This window comes from Phaenicophaeus curvirostris, chromosome 1, assembly GCF_032191515.1.
Source record: "Phaenicophaeus curvirostris isolate KB17595 chromosome 1, BPBGC_Pcur_1.0, whole genome shotgun sequence".
Classification (NCBI taxonomy): domain Eukaryota; kingdom Metazoa; phylum Chordata; class Aves; order Cuculiformes; family Cuculidae; genus Phaenicophaeus; species Phaenicophaeus curvirostris.
In genome coordinates, this window is record NC_091392.1 from 178,573,986 (window position 1) to 178,594,849 (window position 20,864).

At 41.8% G+C, this 20,864-nt stretch overlaps 1 protein-coding gene across 1 annotated transcript in view; it reads right to left on the reverse strand.

Annotated features, from left to right (window-relative positions):
• Window positions 1-4,877: 4,877 nt before the first annotated feature.
• Window positions 4,878-20,864, reverse strand: part of LCP1 (lymphocyte cytosolic protein 1) — a 31,081-nt gene continuing 15,094 nt past the window's right edge. The window contains exons 5-16 of the mRNA XM_069881165.1: window positions 20,553-20,685; window positions 19,880-19,961; window positions 17,105-17,270; window positions 14,331-14,473; window positions 12,235-12,330; window positions 11,562-11,757; window positions 10,796-10,874; window positions 10,468-10,582; window positions 9,534-9,667; window positions 8,778-8,901; window positions 7,767-7,891; window positions 4,878-6,343 (exon numbers count right to left, since the gene is read on the reverse strand). Of these exons, the coding sequence (XP_069737266.1) occupies window positions 6,211-6,343; window positions 7,767-7,891; window positions 8,778-8,901; window positions 9,534-9,667; window positions 10,468-10,582; window positions 10,796-10,874; window positions 11,562-11,757; window positions 12,235-12,330; window positions 14,331-14,473; window positions 17,105-17,270; window positions 19,880-19,961; window positions 20,553-20,685 (1,526 nt within the window). The 3' untranslated portion in view covers window positions 4,878-6,210. The remainder of the gene's footprint in view (window positions 6,344-7,766; window positions 7,892-8,777; window positions 8,902-9,533; window positions 9,668-10,467; window positions 10,583-10,795; window positions 10,875-11,561; window positions 11,758-12,234; window positions 12,331-14,330; window positions 14,474-17,104; window positions 17,271-19,879; window positions 19,962-20,552; window positions 20,686-20,864) is intronic.

Consider the following 20,864-nt stretch of genomic DNA (forward strand, 5'->3'; position numbering starts at 1 on the left):
ATGGAGCACTGTGGCCACGTTTTCCTAACATGAAATGTAATTTGACAGCGCAGCAAGCAGTGGAGGTGGTGAGTGCCTTCATCACTCCTCAGACATCTCTTTTTTTCCTTTACTTTTCAATGATGTGGCTTATTGAGCCTTTCAGCAGCACATTGTTTATCCACAGGTCTGTTTCAGTAGCACCCAAGCTACTGTCATAGCTCTTGAGGAGAAGGAATGGAGAGGCTGATGCACCTAAGGCTTATCCACTGCCTCTCAGACATGCAAAATCAAGGGAAGGACATTCTACTGAGGAGCTGGTCAAAAGACACCGCCCCACCTCACTGGCAAACCAATATGTGCTCTGAGGTTTTCAGTTTGCTTAACTACAGTGAAGAATCAGGACTTCACAGGCTGTCAGAGGTGCCCAGCAATGGTTTGTTGCTTTTCTACCTGCATGAATCAAAGCAGCACTGTGCATGTCAGTCACATGCTAGAAGATTTCCTGGGCAATATGTGGGGTTTCTTTCCATACTTTCCATTTCTTTCCATAGTGTTTACAGACAATCATTGCTGAATTCCTTTAGATCCTTAAAACGTGCACAAAATGAGCGCCTGTTCTGAGGGAGTTCAGTGCTTATATGCACAATTGGTTATGTAGCTTTCCGCCTTTTTCTCAAATTTCAGACGTATCGTCACCTGTGAACACATTGCCTGTGGGAATTCTGGCCCTTTTCACCTTAGTACAATTTATAAGGGGCCTATAATAGCAATAGTAGCTTGCAACCTGGGAGCAAATTAGGTTTTCTGTAAGACACTGTTGCGTTTAAGAAGTGATCAGGGTTTAAGAAGTAAAAAATATATGATGAAAAATAATGCTTTGAAAATAGTAATTTTACTTCAGATCTGTGTGTTAACTCCTGAGCAGCAAACAAACCATCAGAGGAGCAATACAGTTTTCCTGGTGGTGGAAGAGAACTGCCACTGAGCACTGATATGTGTAAAAAATATGAACAAGATGAGAACATTACCAGCACACAGAGCTCCCCTATTTACTGACTTGCTTAATGAAGAGCTTCTGAGGTTTGTGTATGAATTTTGACTCAGATGTTGCTCACCACACAGCAGGCAATGAGGCACAGGCATTCAGTGAAGCTACTTTCTGCTGCTCCCCTCATCCACTTGCCTGAAAAGTGCTGGACTTAACGTGGCTGAGCGGCTTGGGGGAAACACTCTCAAACTGTGGACAAGTCCATTCTACAGATGGTTGAGGAGGCTGCCAGAAGCAGCAGAAAATGGGGAACTGGAGAGTCTCAGTAGATTGGGGAACTGGAGAGTCTCAGTAGATACTCAACTCATGTATTTGCAAGATTAGGAGCACCAGGATCCTTTTCTCCATCAGACTGAAAGCAGTGACAGCTGAGTACTTGCTGCTGGACCAGTGCTTCTTGCGTGGTTTTTTTTGCAGCCATTTGCCAGAGCCAGGATCCTGTTTCCCAAGCAGGAGCCAGAAAAAAGCTGTTGCATGGTTAGACAGCAATGGACACCAAGACCTGATGTTTATGACAAGGCTCACAGCAGAAGTAACCTACATTTGGAAGGAGGGGAGATGTCAGGTTGGGGTTTTGGTTCCGTTCCATCTCTGGAGGAAATGAAAACCTGACTCTATCTGTACAAGAGGACAGCAGCCAGCCACGCTGCTTGCTATCCCCTTTGTAAGGCCAGGACAGATGATTTCTAGCCAGGACAGATGATTTACAAGAAGGCATAAAATCTTTATCATACACCTAATTATGCTGTACTGCACTACAGGGGGATATTTCCTTCTGAGTCCATCTGGTGATTGCGCTGTACCCTGAAACATGTGAATTGATTGCCCTCATGGTTTTTTTCTCCTAGTTAGTTTAACTGCTGATGCTTTATTTTTATTCAAATGAATGTCTAAGCCTTTTTGAAGCCTTGAAAATTATGATTAATTATGCAATGAAAATCAATAATGGAAGTGCTTACAAAGTCAGCTTGATTTGGGAGTGAGTCCCAAAGGCAGCTGCTTTCTGTAAGAGTGATGGGAAAAGTTGGAGAAAAGCAACAGCAAAAAATTCCAGATCCTGGGTGTGGATGTTTTCTCTCTCTCTTTCTCTTTTTTTTTTTTTTTTAAATGTTTGTCATGGGTTTAATCCTCCAGCAGCTGCTGGAATCTTTATTACAGGCTACTATTACCAGCTCGTGTAAGAAAAATCCCAATTCCATCAAAAGTCCAAGAATATCCAGTTAAACAGAGATATATTGAAAACTGGAAAATATTTATGCTCCTGGACCACAATGGGGCTATTCGCACACCTTTGGATCCATGACAGCTTTATTTTTCATGGGAGGTTACAACAACAGGGATGAAGATCTGTTAAGGCATTTACGATAGTATCCCTGCCAACAGCACTTATTGCCTTTTGCACACTGGTAGGTGCTAGCATTTTGCCTGGGGTAAAATGTCCCATTTTTTTTCTCCATTTCCTAGAGGAGAGCATTTTCCCAGATCACGCATGCTGGTTTCTAAAACTCCAGATACAGCGACTGCCATCTCGTGGTTAGCTCTCCCTGCTGCACTGGTGCCAGGGCTCACCGCTGGTGCAGAGTTGCATGTTGAGGCTCAGAGGTAGAACCCCAAATCCAAAAAGGGGTCTAGCAAGGAATGGGGCTGTATGGTCGAGTGCCTGGCTCTGGTTCTGGGTTGCTGAGGAGGAGGGAAAGTAATCCCCTTCAAAAAACATACTCGAAAGAATAACATCGTACATCACCTGGCCCCTCTCCAGAGCTTGAGCTAGAGGCAGATTTCAATCTCCAGGGACCCTAAAGTCCTATGTCTTGCCTATGGGACATGCATAATGTGTGAAAGCTTCCAGTTGCTGCCTCCCTCATCAGGCTCCTCTCAAAACCCTACCCCTCTGAAAAAACTGAGTTGCTAAGAGCTGGTGAATAGAAAATGCTCTGTCTGAAAATCCCTACTTCTCTCTGGGGATAGCAAGTACCAGCATTTATTTGAGACCAAAGGAAGTGGTACCCCTTGCACCTTGGTGCTGTTGCTACTTGTCTGCTTTATCCCTCACATCTGCCTCTGGGTCTGGAGTGAGGGCATATCCTCAAGACAGGGAACTGGGAGCAGGGCTGGACTCAGGTAGGATCACCAGTCCCTTTCAGATCTATGCTGTCTATGCAGCTAAAAACGGTCCCTGCAGTTCATGAAAGTATAAGCATGCAGGCAACATACACAAAATAGATGGCCAGTCCCACCTGAGGGAAGTGCTGCTGGTCATCATTTCTGCCTGCGGTTTTGTCTCTCTGGTTTACCTCTGTTGGACTCCAAAGTCAAGTAACACAAGGGAAGAGCAACATATTTTGTGTCATCCCTCTTGTACAGCAACAGTGAGTCCTATACATGGAAAGAGGAGGAGCTGTGTATGGGCCATGCTCCGGTAAATCCTCTTTGAAGGGCAATAAATCAGGGTGACCTCTCCTTCATACAACATTTGAGATGCTCTCCACCTCTGCCAGCACTGGGAAATATTGTGACCAAAAAAGATGGTCTCGGAATGCTGTTCCTTTCCTACCCTGAATTAAATATATAGGTTCATGAGAGGAACAGGGCACTCAGATCTCATCAGGAACAGAATCTGACCTTTTTCTGTGTACTTTCTGGGTATAGAAACCAAGCGGTACATTTGCATTGCAGAGTATATTAAAAAGCAAAGCTTATGGGTATATGAGCAAAAGAAGACGATGATGGGTATTGCGCTGAATGGGGAAAATCATACCTGGTTAAGCTACAGTTGCAGCCAGCACAGTGTCCCATCTACAAGCTGGAGAAGTGGGCCTGTGTTAACCTCATAAGGCTCAACAAGGCCAAGTCCTGCACCTGAGTCGGAGCAATCCCCCATTTCAATATAGGATGGGGATGATGTGATTGAGAACAGCCCTGTGGAGAAGGAGTTGGGGGTGCTCTTTGATGAGAAGCTCGACGTGAGCCGGCAATGCACACTTGCAGCCCAGAAGGCCAACCATGTCCCAGGCTGCATCAAAAGGAGCGTGGCCAGCAGGTCGAGGGAGGTGATTCTCCCCCTCTACTCCGCTCTTGTGAGACTCCACTTGGAATATTGTGTCCAGTTCTGGAATCCTCAGCATAGGAAGGATATGGAGCTGCTGGAACGGGTCCAAAGGAGAGCTACAAAGATGATCCGAGGGCTGGAGCATCTCTGCTATGAGGACAGGCTGAGAGAGTGGTGGTTGTTCAGCTTGGTGAAGAGAAGGCTCTGAGAAGACCTTATAGCAACCTCTCAGTACATAAAGGGGGCCTACAGGAAAGCCGGAGAGGGACTTTGTATTTACAAAGGCTTGTAGTGATGGGACTAGGGGCAATGGCTATAAATCGGAGAGGGGCAGATTTAGACTAGATATAAGGAGGAATTTCTTCACAATGAGAGTGATGAGGCACTGGCACAGGTTGCCCAGGGAAGCTGTGGCTGCCCCATCCCTGGAGGTGTTCAAGGCCAGGTTGGATGGGGCCTTGGGCAGCCTGGGCTGGAGGGAGGTGTCCCTGCCCATGGCAGGGGACATGGAACTAGATGATCTTTAAGGTCCCTTCCAACCCAAACCAGTCTGTGATTCTATTCCATGATTCTGTGATCTTTGGCAGTGTCTCAGGGTGGAATGTACAGGAATTATCAAGGAAATAATTCTTCCTGCTTTCTGCAACCTGCAGTTTCAGTAACACTGTGTGCATCCTTAGTGAGCCCATGGTTGTTTTTGTTAAATCTATCCCTTTTCAGCTGTGTTACACACTTCCCCAGTTGCACATGCATTAGTAAAAGCAAAGATTATGCATTAGTAAAAGCAAAGATTATGCATTTGGCTTTATAGAACATTTTATTTGGAGAGACATCTCACGTCACTGAATATTGGTTCTTTATTAAGGCAGTTCAGAAGGGGCTGGAGGGAGGGGAAAGGGAGGAAACCGAGACTGTGTCAACGGGATTGCATTAAGGCAAAATTCCCTCCTTTTGCATTTCACCACAGTAAAATCCATGTAAAGGCCAGAACTCATGCCAAGGAAGAGATTCAGTGCAAATATATCCCACTGACTATCTGCAGACAGGGCTAGGTCCTTGATTGAGGCAAACTGACAAATAGCAACAACGCTATGCTGATTTAGCTCCATTAAGGATCCAGCTTGGGTTCAGGGAAGCATTCTAATATGTGTTTCATATGCAAGCACATATTTAAATGCTCTCCTGAATCAGGGCCACAGCCCGTTGAGTGCAAGTCTTTAAAGTTAACAGAGTTTAATTTTTATTCACTTCATAAATATGTCATTCTGCATTCCTTTGGTTCACTTCTTATATTATTGCTACTAACTGAGTACCTATCCCTTTAGTTGCTTTAACATGGTTTTCATTTCTAACATGCTTTGCAGTCTGCTTATGCTCTATGTGAATTATGACATAAAAATGAATTATCCATTAGAGACCATTTCTTGCAAAGGTTCCAGAGTTTGGTTGTTCTTGGAGGGGTAGGTTACAATATGTTTTTTCCAGTGAGTAATGTACTCTGTGACTAATGCCACTGATGCCAGAGGCATAACTTGCAGGGAAAGGTACTGCTCAGTTCATATACCAGCAACACATAGCAGACTCCAAACACTTCTCTCATTCCACAAGAATTTTCTAAGAGAATCCTACTGTTCCAAAAATATAGTCACTAATACTTGCATTGGCTTGGGGAACCCCCTTTTGTTATCCCAGGTCCAAACTGAAGGAAAGTATGGTAGAAATGCTACCAGAAGCATGAGGATATTTTTAGGCAGAAGCAGTATATAACATTTCATAATCCTAAAAGCTGTGTGTACCTCCCAAGAGAAAGATCTCTTGGTGACCTCTGACAAGTAACCTTGGTATCCATTAATAAAAGGATATGTATAGGCCTTGTTATTCAGGAATATGAAATGGGTATATCTAGCAAAGTGGAAAATAAAGCAAAGAAATTAAGCATACATTACTGTTCAAAACAAAACATTTCCTGGATACACATGGATACACAACTTTTGTATGATTTAGAACCATGTATAACATTCTAGCCTTAGAAGCATGAGCACCCTGCATAATTCCTTGATACGGAAAAGAGCGTCCAGTTTGAGGGAATCAAAAGGGTGAATACCAGGCATCAGTAAAAGTCTTTTGTGCTTTAAACTTTCTTCATGCCTTTTCCCATAAGGCAAGCAAACACTGTCATGACCATTTTGGGTTTTACTTCAACGAGGTCTTCTGGAAGGGCGTAGACTCTTGCTCCAATTTTTCTTGCCATAGAGATGGCATACCTGCATTGAAGGGGTTAAAAAAAAAAAGGAAATAAATAAATCAGTGAAATTAGTGCAGTAGCATTACTTTTCCTTCTGATAAGTTTTTTACATGATCAATACCAAAGTGGGTTGAGAACTTTCAGTGATTCATCAAAATTAAACTTTTCTATAGGAAGGTATAAGACAGGTTCATAAAGGACTGATTTCTAATAAAAGGTAGAGCATGTTCCCTGATGCTTAGAGCACAGATTACCTGCAGCATGGGAGGCTGCAGGTCAAAGTCTGATATGAAAATTTAGTCTTCCATCCCCTGAAATATTATCCTTACTAGCAGCCATTCTGGTCTTGCCCACCCTCAGTCCCAGTCTTCACACATGAATAAATTCATGACAGTGGAAGGCAGGAGGCTGATGTTGGTGGATATCAATGTTGTTGGGAAATCAACATTAAAGGACTTCTCTTCTGCTTGAGTCATACTCAGAATTTGGAAGCTGACCTTCCCATCTCCCTGTTCAGACTGCACTGTTGCACGGCTACTGGCTGTGTTCTCCAGTGAGTATGTCTCTTCTTGGAAAAATGCTAGAAAATCTCACGTTCTTCCCGCTGCAGAGCACACACATTTGTGAAATTCCCCCCAAAATGCAGAGAAGCATGCAGGGTGGGGAAAGAAGGGGAGAGGAGAAAGAGGAAAACATCAGCAGAGGGATGAAGTTGAAAATGGAGAGAACCACAGGTAGGGTTATAAGGAAAGAAAAAAACCAAATGGTAGAAAATGGAAGGCGAAAAGAACAGTGAGAAAAGTCTTTGTAAAATTATGGCATCTCTGATTGCTTTATAGTCATCCTTTTCTCTTTTGTAGTTGCCACATAGCAAAGGAGAAGCTAAACTAATGGTCAGATCAGGAGATGATCTGTGTAACTCTGAAAGGAAAGGAGCATTGTCCCCAGCACTGGCTTTCTGCTAGGAAATGGTTTGCACTCAGGGAAAAGAAAAATCAATATCCACATCCATAAAAACAGTTTTTTAGACATGAATCCTGACCTCCTCTTTCTCTCTTGAATATGCCCTTGTTCCACCTATATGTGACTAAAGAGGTATCATGACCTCTAATCGCTGGTTTCTGTGATTCACTATTGCTGGCATTGTTCCCTGATCTTTGAAAGAATTTTAAATTTAATAAGAGAAAATAGGAGCTTGTGAAGCCAAGTGATTTTGATCCCTTCAAGGGAATTATAAAGCAGGAATTATGGCATTACACACTTCATTTCCTTTGATAGTCTTTTTTTACTGCCTAACTGCTAGCTTTCATGCTTCTAACTCTGGAGGTATTTCTCAGTTGAGGTTGTGCCAAATAAGAATGATAGCAGAGTGGTTTTCAAAGGCAGAGCCAGACAAGCCTGAGCAGGTAACTGGTGTTAAATGTCACTTGGCGTGAACATACTTAGCATTATTTAGCTTCTCCTCATCATTCAGGTCCTCTGTTTTCAAGAGGTCATATTTGATTGATCCTGGTTGAATGGCATCAATGAGATCCAGGACTGGCATGCTGGTGCTGATTTTACTATCCTGCATAGGTGAAAAAATACAATTAGATGCAAGAACAGGATAACAGCTCTCCCACAAAGCCAGAGTCTGCACTCAAGAGCAATAGACAGTTTGATTAAATATCATTTAGATCTTCACAAAGGGCTGCTTAGTATGAGTTCATATCTAAGGCAGACTGAGGTCCCTTTCAAGGATTTTTTTCCCCCCTCCAGTAGATGAGACATCATTAAATAAAAAGATGTGATGCTAGGCTAGTGAATTTGCTTCCTATGGGGAGGAAACGACACTGATGCATGTCTACGAATGGGAGGTGCAAAGGGTGTGTGACTCCAGAGTTCATTACATGAAGTTTGATGGATCTGTCCTTGCCTGGTGCAAACTGCTATTTCACACCCACTGAATGTTGCCCAGCTTCGGAAGTGTCTCAGATACATTAGCAAAATTGGAAGCTCTCTGGAACTGGATTGTCTCTGTGTTTATAAGGTACTTTGTAAAATAAGGCACCACCCCTGGACAGCATTAACAGATTATAAAAGCGTTGCTGTTTTTGTCTTTAATACTGTCATTTGTAATTGCTATAGTTTAATAATCAACAGCACAGCAGTTCTTGCTTAATTCCAGTCATCATTTCTGGCTCTATACTTGGATTTCCTATGTCAAACTGGCATTTGAGGTGTTTCCTTTTATGTTCATATAATGTTTTTGTTACCTTTTCATAATAAAGCTCCTTCAATAAAATCTCTATATCAGAACATGCCTTTAGAAGGGAATGAAAAATAACTGAACTATGCAGTTAGTTATATCATAACATAGTGTATATGTCTATATACAGGCAAGGTACATAAAATACACACAAAGACACTGAATAAGAGATTTCTAAGCAGAGACTTCCAACAAAAACCTGTACCTTGAAACTGGAGATGGTTGAATCCTTCCCGGCTGCAGTCAATGTTTCATTGACCCAGCTGACAATGATTTCATCATTGACTTTCTCTCCACCACCAATGTCTTCAAGGATATTCAGGGTGTACCTGAAGAGCAAAGCCAGAATATCTGCATTTTCTCAAAGTTTACTGTAACCTCAGAACCATCATCTACATGCGCAGCTTGACTTGGACCACCTCAACAGTCCTCGCAGACCTGATATTCTCCTACTTCCCACACACTCACAGTGTATATGAATTATAGGTCTTTTCCAACCTAAATGATTCTGTGAATCTATGTTAATTAATCTAATGGGTCTAATTCATCCCCAATTTCCTAATCACTGTTTTGTGAGTGTCAAAAGCTTTTGATATTAAAAATTCCTAAAATGTTCCTTTTAGTGGATCTCGGTGTAAATGACTCACTCTCACAGTGCTTAAAAAAATACGCACTAACTTTAAGGCCAGAAGAGGATTGTTATGCTCATCTGAGACTGATCTTCTTCATAAACACAAGCCTGGAATGTTTTGCTTATATGTCAGCATACATCTTGGAAAGACATCCCAAGCTGATGGCAAGTAATCACCACATCTTTAGATTAATTAATTATCTACCTGATAAACGTATACCATGCTTTATAGATGAATTTAATCTGTATTCATTTCCTAACCACTGTGCCTCTTTACACCCAATTATAGAGCTCACTGCACTCTGTGAAGTTTGTGTCTGACTGCCATACCTTCTCATCAACTGCCAGACTAAGGCCAGCGTGAGCGTACGGTTTCCTTCATTCAGATCTTGCCCAGCGATGCCAACAAGGGAAAATTTGGCTTGATTCTTTCCCAGTTCCACTGCATAGTTGCAGTTTTCAAGCTGTTAATGACAGAGTCAGTTAGTACGATTCCAAAATATAGAAAAAGAAGAAGACAAGACATACACTTTAAATTAGATCGCTTAGCCCAGATCCTTCTAGGCAAACAGGAGCTTTGGGGTTCTGTGATAATACAGCTGGCAGCTGATAATTAGCAGCGGCTAATTCAATCCACAAAATACCGTGTTGAGCAATAAACATAGAAGGAAATGCTATACTTCATCATCAGGGCCTGGAAAACAGCTTATCATGGAAAATAAGAATCTATGGCTCATAGGTACCTTCAGCATCAGGACATTGCACTGAGATAAAGGATTAGTGTCCTGGTCAATATTTTATGTCAATTAATCACTCTGGCCTAACCAGATGGAATCACTCAACCAGATAGCTGGGAGAAAGTTGTGTATTTAGCAGCAGTTCTTGAGGCATTTGGTCAAGAATGCTTATCATCACTGTCTTCATTTGATGTGGAGGGCAGTGATCCAGACAGCTGCAATTAAGCTGATGCCACATGACTCATGGTGAAGATGTGTTATAATTGTAAGAGTTTTTAAATATTGACACAAAAGGTGTCAAGTCTTTTTGCTTTACAAATATGGTTCACTTATCAACAGAGCTAGTGAGTCAATTGTATATTTCCTTTTCGGGATGAAAAATTACTCACTGACTAGACAAAAAAATCATTTAATGTGCTGTACTTGGGACCTAAGAGTAACATGAGTACCCCCATAGCTGTTTGAAATCATATAGGCTTCCTCTGAGGATAAGGCATCGCCACTGGAGCTATTCCAGCTTTTTGTACCTTCTTCATGTTGCCACCCAGTTTAGGATATGGTGGTTTGTTCACTCTGTTCCAGTCTACTGGCACTTTGATCTTTTCATAGAGCTGGAAGATAACTAAGGCATCTGACAGGTCACTGAAAACAACAGAAAAGTTACATAATTTTAAAAGATATATCATCATCCAAAGAACAGAAGAAAAGAACCCAACTAAACTATTATTAGAGGTAAACTTAGCTCCCCCCCCAAAAAACGCATATATTCTTATAGGGTCCAAGTGTTTTAATGGTTTTGTAAACAATTTTCTGGCTGTATTTATCATCTATAGGAAGCATAATACCTCCTCTTACCTATATAAGTGATTTACACGTGGGTTAACACCCAGGGAGTTCATCCAGTTCCTGAACGTCCTCTCTTCCCTTGTCTCACCTAAAACAACAGATACATCCATCAACAGACCTACAATATGCAACACTCCAATAAAATCAGTGTCTTGTGATGAAACCATAACTCAGAATTTACAGCTCACTGAACCATAAACAGAAGACAATGGTTGACATGAAATAAGAGAGCACGGTGCAGCATGTAATCTTTCTTCAGCCCTACGTGTTATAGTATTTAGGCAGATTGGCCTTGCAATGCCTTCAAGAGTTCAAGAACAGCCTGTGCTGTGCCATGAACAGTTTGGCTATGAAGCTGAGAAAGATGCACCTGAAGTTCAGCAAATGACCTATACAACCGTGGTCCTGACCCCAACGCAGAGCAAGCAGGCAGTAGGCTTTTGCAAGATCCAATTTTTAATTTATATTCTCAATTAAGAGAATGCCAGATCAACTCTGATTTCAACTAAGAAGAATGCTCAGTAGTCTGTACTGGTTCAGACATCCCATAAACATTTCTGTCTTTTAACATGTGCTATCCACAGAACAGACCCCCAGAATACTAGAAGCTACATGGAGGTAAAGAGCAGCCTCCCGTTCTCAAGGCTGCCTGTGCTAACAATGCAGTGAATATATGTCTGAAGGACATACGATCAGGTTAACGTATCATCAACTCAGAGCTGGAGAAACTGTAGCATGGGTGGCCAGAAACACCCTTTATTTGCATTTTCATTACCTTCAATTGAACTCCAGTCGATGTCCTGGTTCTCTGGCTTATGCAGGGCAGGGTATTTGTTGAACAGGTTGGCGATGAAGGCCAAGTTCAACTTTGGGTTCCCACGGACAACATCAGTGGCTGTGACAAACTGCCGGCAGCCCAGCCGCTCTGCCTGCTGCAGCATGCACTCCGCTCGCTGGACATCGTCCTTCTCCTGTGCCATCAGAAAATGGGTCCATCAGCCTCGCCCCACAACGTGGCACTGCATGCAAGACCCATTTGCAGGTCCTTGTTGGATTTATAGCCATTTCCTTTCCCGTTTTTACTAACAGCAAGTCTGTGTTTTTGAAATGGGCTTTACCTACAATCCAGCATTGTCTTTTACAGTTATATTCCATATAAAAGGTGGTGATTTGATGAAATTCCCAAATAAATGTAAAGTATACTTGTTACATGTTAGTAGTTTATCAGTGTAGTTCAATGTTTGTAAAAGTTTCAGCAATAGTATCTAATGGAAGGCAAAACACACCATTTAATTCTTTGAAAGCTTTGATTTCTGAAATACAAGATCATGTTGTAATGCTAAAAAGAATTTGCTTGTTCTGGCACCCCAGCACAACTCTGTGTTGGCCAGCAATGAAAGTAGCAGACAGAAAATATTGGCACTTACTCTAAACTTATCTCATCTTACCCTTAATCCTGACATGTCAATAGTAATAGCTGGAATGCCTTCTTCATCTCCCTTGGGGGCAACTTGGTTCAGCAAATGGTAATAAGCTCTTGAGTCCTGTGTCAGACAGAGAAATTAAAGGGAGGAAAAATTACATCTAAAGCTCAGGTTTTGCATGCCAGTGCTCCCCTGAATGTGCCTGCGTGCTTCATTTTTATTACATTAACCATTGGGCTAAATAATTAAATTAATTAAGCTGGAAGCACTCAGCATTTCTTACTTTATGCTGTGTTTGCCAGATCTTCTGCCCTAAGCCAATATATATGCTGCAGAACACTCACTGTACAAGGCAAAATGCTATATTGCACTTACAAAAAGGACAGAAACAAAAAAGAGATATTAAAATTGATTTAATCTAAACATTAAATTAGAGGTAAGAAAATGCATACCTTTATAATGCTGTAGAAGTCAGGCTGCCGAGCATTTAATAAAAGAAAATGCAGAAGGAGAAAGCAGATGTTTAAAGCAGATTTCAAAGAAACACTGGAACAGTTAGGGAAGAGAAAGCATAGTTTTCAAGGACAAAAGTTAAAACTGATAACAGTTATCAGCATTTTCAGGCAAAAGGGTGGGAAAAAGACAAGGATTTACCATGTTGTGTCTAATCTTTTGTGAAATGTAGTGATGCTTCCTTGTGTGGAACATACTATTCTCACTTCAGAAATAATATAAATAACATAAAATAAAGCTACATATTAGTATCTACATGACTAACTAAGCCAAGTAATACTGTTCAAAATATAAAGTAGATTACCTGAATTACTCTAAATCTTATACATCTGTATTACTACACACCACATCTAGAAAGTGGTTATTTATAACAGAAGTGAGGCGGGGAGACACACTTAATTAGGGACTGTTTGTAAAGCCTGAAGTCTTTGCCTCCGAGAGATAAATGTGTTCCTTATTTTCAAACTATAAATACAGGAAACGCAATTTATCTTTCAGTTGCAGACAGGTTTTAATCAGTTGTGTTACAGTCCCCTCAGCCAGCCTACAGAGAGATGGGAATGACTCCATTCCCTCTCCTTTCCATGGATCTTCTCCAGTCACCTCACCCAATAAACCAATAATCTGTTACAATTAAAACAGTATTGTCAAATGGGACTCTCAGACTCTCCTGTTGCTTACCCTGGTATTTTTTTCTGTATGTCAAATAAGTTACGGTAAATGACTTGTCATGCTTCAGTACCCGGTGAAGCCTAAACCAGACATCTCTGAAGCAGGGCTTTTCTCCGTGCTTCGGAGCAGGTGAGTCAAGTCATGGATGGTGAGATCAGTATGCTGGCTAGCCCCTGACTTGCCTGGAAGCCAACTCATACACCCTCTCTGACGTACCCCCTACAGCCCTGGGATGCTGATTGAGCCTCACACTGTAGCTTTAGTGTATAAAACTCATCAACGTGCACCACTGAGGTTCAGATACATCTGTCTAGGAGAAAATAATGTCCTGCAGAGAAAGCTCTGCTGAAGTCTGTACCCACAAGCCCACAAAGTCCCAAGTACATGAAATACGCTGCAAGGACTAGAGACCCATCCTTGCAAGAGTCTCCTCATCTAGCTATGTTACTTTAAATAGTCCTGCTGAATTAAAACTTACAGATAAGTGCATGCAAAGGCTGGGCCAGAGAAGCACATAAACCAGGTGCTATACTGCTCTTCCTCTACACCTAGTTACATGTTTGGGGGAGGTCCAGCCTTTTCCAAACCAAAGCCAGATCAAGAGGCATTTCAGGACATTTAGGAAGGAGGAAAACAATAGAGGCAGGGAACTGAAAATACAGTGATAGAGTCTGTGTGCCCTGTCCAGAGCCAGCAGCCATCCCTTTGCCAGGTGTCTTGTGCTCTGGAGCAGGCAGTGATGACTGTGAGGTCAGGAGGAATATGATTAAGCAGAAAGGTAAACTCCACCAAAATTATTTTATATATCCAGCCCTAGGTGTTTGGCAGAGCAGCCTCAGCTGCTTGGCGTGTTTCACTACACAATCCATGTTTGGAGGACAGGGATTTGAGTGTGGGGCTGCTGTTTTGTTACTGTGGGTGGGTGTTTCTCATACCTTAATGTCTGAGCTGAAGTTGGTGACTTTGTTGCATCCTGCATTCTCCAGGTGATAGTTTGCCCACCTCAGCAGCAGTTCTTCTGGAGACAACTTCATCAGATCCTCCAGGCTCTCTCCTTCTCTCAGAAGAGCGATCAAGGCTAAGCAAGGGAAAAAAAGAAAAAAAATAATGATGTTGTGAATACTTGTAGAGGAGAACATTTTCTCTCTTACGCATTTTGGTACCCTAGTTTCTAAAACTGAGAGACCAAAGTGTTGCCAAAATTCAAGCTGGGTCAGCATGACAGAGAACATAAACAGAAAAAGGGTTTCATCAGTAGAATGAGGACAAGGCCACTAGTTGTGCATCTAGTAGTGGATCATATAGAAATGCAAAGCAATTTCAGTGTAATCTATGAGCTACTTCATTTGCGTGCCTCAGATCTTCATGACAAGATGATGATGTTGAGTACAGGGGCAAGTTGGTAATGAAAAAATGAACACAGACTTTCTGCAGCTTAGATGAAAGAAATCTCAGTGACCTTCACAACGAAAGTGGATCCACACAGGTATTCAGAAGAACTTGCACGTGACTTCACAGGCTCATGGGCAAGTAGGGTTAATTCATCAGTCAGCTGGAGAAAATGCCCTATTTCTATAGAAAAATTAATATAGTTGCTATGTTTGTAAAAGGAGGAAGAGGCAGGAGAGAAGGATCAACCCATGCAGCTGTAGGATGTTCAGCTGATCTCTGGAGTATGAAAGGATGTAGAACAAGTTTTGAGAAGAACAATCAATAACATGAAAGCTAATTGTCAGTATGATAAAAAGGGAGAGTGTGTCACACTACTCTGACCTCCTTCTGATATCTTTTGCAATTCCTTGAAAGAACACAGATTTGGTATATAAAGGAAACTGTGGACATGTACAGTATATGGGCTTCCATGGATAATTTGATATAGGGTGTTATGGGGTTAAACTGAACCAGAAGGGGCAACAGAAGCATTTCAAAGTAGACAGTGGATTTTACGAAAAGAATAGTGTTAACACTGGGAGAAGTAAGCTGGAAGCAGGATTCTTGTGGAGTTGATCATGGGTTAATTTTTGATTTAACATTTTCATTTTTCTTTTATCAATTAGTTTGCCACAAATACTAGCAATGTGCTAAAAATTTGATGATAATATTCACTAGGTGGCATAGTCAATCCAGAGGATGATCAGAAAGTCAGACAGAAAGGACTAGATGACACTAAATAAAAAATGGAACGTAATTTGATAGTGTCATGTTCAAAGACATTCACTAAAGAATTAATATGAATAACTGCTATTAGCTAAAAGCTTGTACAAACAGAGTATGAGACCCATTTGAGTGTATTAGATGTCTTCTGAGCTACTCTGAGCTGCCATGTGATATGACCTGGGGAAAACCAAACATGGTATTAGTGCATCCCAGGTATTTCCCATAGATGTTGGGATGTACTGCCTTGATACCATGAGCTCATGAGAGCTCATTGGAAATATAGATTCTCATGTTCAAGAACAGGGAAATTCACCTGGAACAGCTGCAGAGAAGGGCTATGAGGCAAAGAGAACTTGAAAAGAAGTCAAAATTATCCTGGCTTGTTCACACTGACAAACTGAAGTCTGAGTAGGAGAAATACCAGAGAGGGAAAAATAGCTACTAAGCACAGTAAGGCATACAAAGGAATAGGAACTGGGAACTCTGAAAACTGGTGGCTCTGGCTATGAAATGGATAGAAATGTGCAAGGGGTGAAGTAATAAAGTAACACCTGCATGGTGACTGGAGAAAAGAAGTGTCACTGTTGGTTGAGTGTATTCTCCAGAGGCACAAGGAGCAAAGCAGTAAGGTGAGGTGCTGTGTGGACTGCATTTACACATTCACAGCCTCACAATGAAGTTATTTCACAGAGTTTTGGCATCAGTGAGACATCTGGAGTGCTGTGTCCAGTTTGGGGCTCCCCAGTACAAGAGAGACATTGACAAACTGCAGTGGGTTTAGTGGAAGGAGACCAAGATGGTTGGCCTGGAGTATATAATAAGTGAGAAAAGGATGAGAAAACTAGGTTTGTTTAGCCTGGAAAGAGGTCTGAGAGGGGAACAAATATTGTCTTCAATTACAGAGGGGCCAGAGCTGTACTTTCCCATTATGCACAGCAAAAGAAAGAAGTTACAGTCGCCAGGTGCAGGAAGGGAAATTCCAACGAGATGTCAGAAAAAAAAAAATCACCGCAAGAGTGGCTGGGCACTGGAACAGGCTTCTCAAGAGAGCACTGGAAAAGGCCCTGAGCAACTTTATCTAACCTTGAGACTGATACTGTTTTAAGTGAGTAGTTGGATGGCTGAACCAGAGGACCTCTTGGTGGACCTTCAGAGGTTCCTTCCAGCCTATGGTATTTTGTCATTCTATAATTCTGATTTCACAGAGAAAGAGGAGAGGTTCGGCAATGATTTTGTAAAGAGCAAGAAAAGAGAAAAGCTTCCTAAATGCAGTAAAGTATTTCCTTATGCCAGATTTAGTGCCAGAACACCAATATACCTGTGTGTAGATTATCATTCCTGGTCCAATGAACATTAAATTGGCTCTGCCTACCCATAGCCTTGGAATTTGGAGTGCTGGAACTTGTGAAGAGCAAGGGAAATTAGAGTGGTCAAGAAGACAGGTAACAAATACTTCAATCAAAAATTGAATTTATTATTTTTTTTAAAGAGCTTTATCCTAAAGGCTGTTTGCTGATAAAAGCAGAGCAGTGAAAACAAGAGCCATACATACCTTCATTCCTGCTAATCTCTATGTCGGCGAAGAGTCCAATTTTGATGACTTGCCATAGAAGACCCAGAACCAGGTAAGGTTTCCCTTCTTTTAAGTCTTCAGCACCAATGTTAACAACATGGCACCCAATGGCTGAAGCAGAGTTCAAGGCCAGGTTCAGATTTTCCTAGGGAAAGAAAAGAACTTCTAAGTGATGCAGTAATTGGAGAGCTGAGATACAGCCAAAACTGTGAGCAGCTTCACTGTGAATGCATTTATATAGATGTCTGACCACAGGGAGCTGGGGTATTCAGACTCTCCTGGGATTACAGGTCAGTTCGGGCCCCAACATGAAAAAAGAAAGGACCTCTTTGGCAAAGATGAAAGACACCATATCAGAAGGCACTGGAGCTCAGAGCACATATCTGCATTCATGGTGATGTCTTGGCTCAATCCTGGTTATCAAAGCCAGGCTCTTCCTATAGCTAATGCACAAGCCCACATTCAAGTCCAGGCTTAGCTCCAGCATGAGGCAAACTCTCCTCCACTCAGTCTTGCACACATGGAGGAACGAGGGAGCTACAACCCACTCAGCCACCAGATATTGGTTGACAGCTGACTGAATATGAGCCAGCAGTGTGCCCAGGTGGCCAAGAAGGCCAATGGCATCTTGGCTTGTATCAGAAACGGCGTGACCAGCAGGTCCAGGGAGGTTATCCTCCCTCTGTACTCGGCACTGGTGAGACCGCTCCTCGAATACTGTGTTCAGCTCTGGGCCCCTCACCACAAGAAGGATGTTGAGGCTCTGGAGCGTGAACAGAGAAAAGCAATGAAGCTGGTGAAGGGGCTGGAGAACAGGCCTTATGAGGAACGGCTGAGAGAGCTGGGGTTGTTTAGCCTTGAGAAGAGGAGGCTGAGGGGAGACCTCATTGCTCTCTACAACTACCTGAAAGGAGGTTGTAGAGAGGAGGGTGCTGGCCTCTTCTCCCAAGTGACAGGGGACAGGACAAGAGGGAATGGCCTCAAGCTCCGCCAGGGGAGGTTTAGGCTGGACATTAGGAAAAAATTCTTCACAGAAAGGGTCATTGGGCACTGGCACAGGCTGCCCAGGGAGGTGGTTGAGTCACCTTCCCTGGAGGTGTTTAAGGCACGGGTGGACGAGGTGCTAAGGGGCATGGTTTAGTGTTTGATAGGAATGGTTGGACTCGATGATCCAGTGGGTCTCTTCCTACCTGGTTATTCTATGATTCTATGATTCTGTATTCTAAGCTTAGCTCTCCCTAAGCACTATGCAAAATCCTTGACACCTAAGATAGATAGAAATATGTTGCTAGCTGGCAATGTATACAAAAAGCACATGGTCACAAGAAACAGTATGAATAAACATGTTGAGTGTTCAGCCTTGCAGTTCAGGCAAGGTCAGGACTGGTCAAGTCTGGAAATTTTATTTTTGAACTTTGGAATATGGAGTCTTGGTTTAGGAGCATTCATTGGAAGCAGAGGGATTCTGTGATTCACAGTGAGGGTCAGAAAGAAAGTGATGTTTCAAAAACATTAAGTTCCTTCGCCACTTTCTTCATATCTAAAACAAAGGGTATAAGAAAATCTGAGCCACAGGTCTGCACTCCTCAAAAATGTCTTGGTAAACAGAGGGCAAGTAAAGCAGGCAAAGAAGCCTGGAAAATATACTTTATCACACAGGTTTGCAATTTTTCACACGAATTTCATCACTGCTGGTATGACAGAGAGATTTGATTAGATATAAAATGCAGAGAAAGACACGGTATAAATGCCCATAAGCTAGAAAAATTGGAGCATTTCAAATTAATTACCTTTTCTCCACCAGACAGCTGTAAAAGGGTTAAGTTTAAGTGGAAGCTATATTGATCAAATCATGTCTACATGTGACAGGGATTGATCTGAGCTGCACTACTAAGCTGTGCTGCTGACCAAAACTATTAGAATTGAAAAATGTGGTATACAGCATAAAAATCCAATTTAATGGCTTCTGAGCTTACTTGAGCCTGGCTAATGTTCCATCAAATCAGAGTAGCTAAGGGCTAAACTGGGTTAAGTTCATATCTATTCCATATATCTATTTATATTCTGTACCCAGATACATAGATGCTGGTCACATAAAAACATCTCTCTGCATACTGCTGTGTAAGAAACACAATAAACTTTAAACAGGAGAAAATTAGCTTTTGTGTCCATTTTTTAAATCATATACATGTGCATGTAATAGAAATAAAGAAAGGTTTCGGTATTCAAGGTGAAAAAGCATGGATTGTGAAAGGCAGGCAAGGCTATGGTCTCTTCTCGGGCATGTTGCACATCACAGTACTTCCTAGATTGCAGTTGGTATTTTAGTGAGGACATCAGACTGCAACACAGCAGTGGAAATTCAAGTGCACGGCTATGCCTGTGTGACCTTGGAGGAGGTTTCAGCTTTCTGAGAGCTACTCCAGCTGGAATGGATCACCATAATACCCAGTTGCTCTTGCATTTATATGGTATCTACCATAAAGTTATCTAAAGCTTGAACTGGTAAACATATACATTGGATTAAGTGCAAATACAAACATAGTGTGTTTAGTCAGATTTCTCATATATTTCAAAAGAAACAGAAATATAAGTCTATATATTTTTTTACATGGACTTGAGCATCTCACTTTGCAACAAACAACTTTGCCTGATGGTGTTGGGCAGGACCCTGCTATCTCCAGCCTTTGCTCTAAGTGATTACATCAAAGCATCCTAGGGGGAAAAGCAAAGCATCTAGTTACATTTTAGTACCTGTATTGTGAAGGGGGTGAGTTTCTTTTTGTTGATTGTTCTCTCATCAATGGTATCTGGAACTGAAAAGTTGATCATCTTACTGGAAATAAAAGAAAAAACAACCAGAAATACATTAGTAGCTATACGCATATAAAATACAATATGGCTTTTGTCACTATGCAGTAGGACAAGTAAAATTGCTGTAGAGTTACTAAACAAATATAGACAGTTAGCCTCTGCTTTTATACATACACACAAAGGCACACACGCAATACTCTAGCAATTCTTTCAGGTCACATGCAGATTGTACTATTAGGTGTGAGGCCAAGCATTCCACAGGGTGAAGCTGTGCAAGAAGTTTATTGTACAGAAAATTTCAGTGAGAGCACTTGCTATCTTGCGCTGCTTTGCATAAACCCCCAAATGTCCTTGGACAAAAATAAAACAAGTAACTCCTCAAATTTCACTGACTTAATCTTATTGTAAGGGTCCAGAAGCAAGGAAGAACTTGCATTTAACATCAAAGAAGCTTTATATTTTTAAAGAGACAGGAAACAAAAAAACTAGCATTATTAAGGCCCTGAATCTGCAATGATTCATGAGCTTAACGTCAGTAGCTTCCATTTAGGCAGAGATGCAAGTTTCTGCAGACTCATGGCTCCCATTTGTGAGAAAGATAGGTATTATTTACCAAAGAACTATGCCATCACCAACCGCCTGGAAGAGGTCATCTGTTTCTGGGTTCATTGGAACCACGTGCTTACAGTCAGGGTCTTTCTCAAGGGCTTTATTAATCCAGTTGACGAAGGCGTACTTTTCTTCCTCTGTGGACACAAATCCAAATCCATCAGTTTGCTGTACAACACCTCTACCATCACTTTACTGACAAAGGCAGAGATCCTAGGGGAGAAGACCTTTCCAACAGCTCATTGTACAAGTGAACCCCTACAAGGGAAGAAGGCTCTGAGGAGACAGGCAAAGGAGCTGAAGACAACAATAGGCT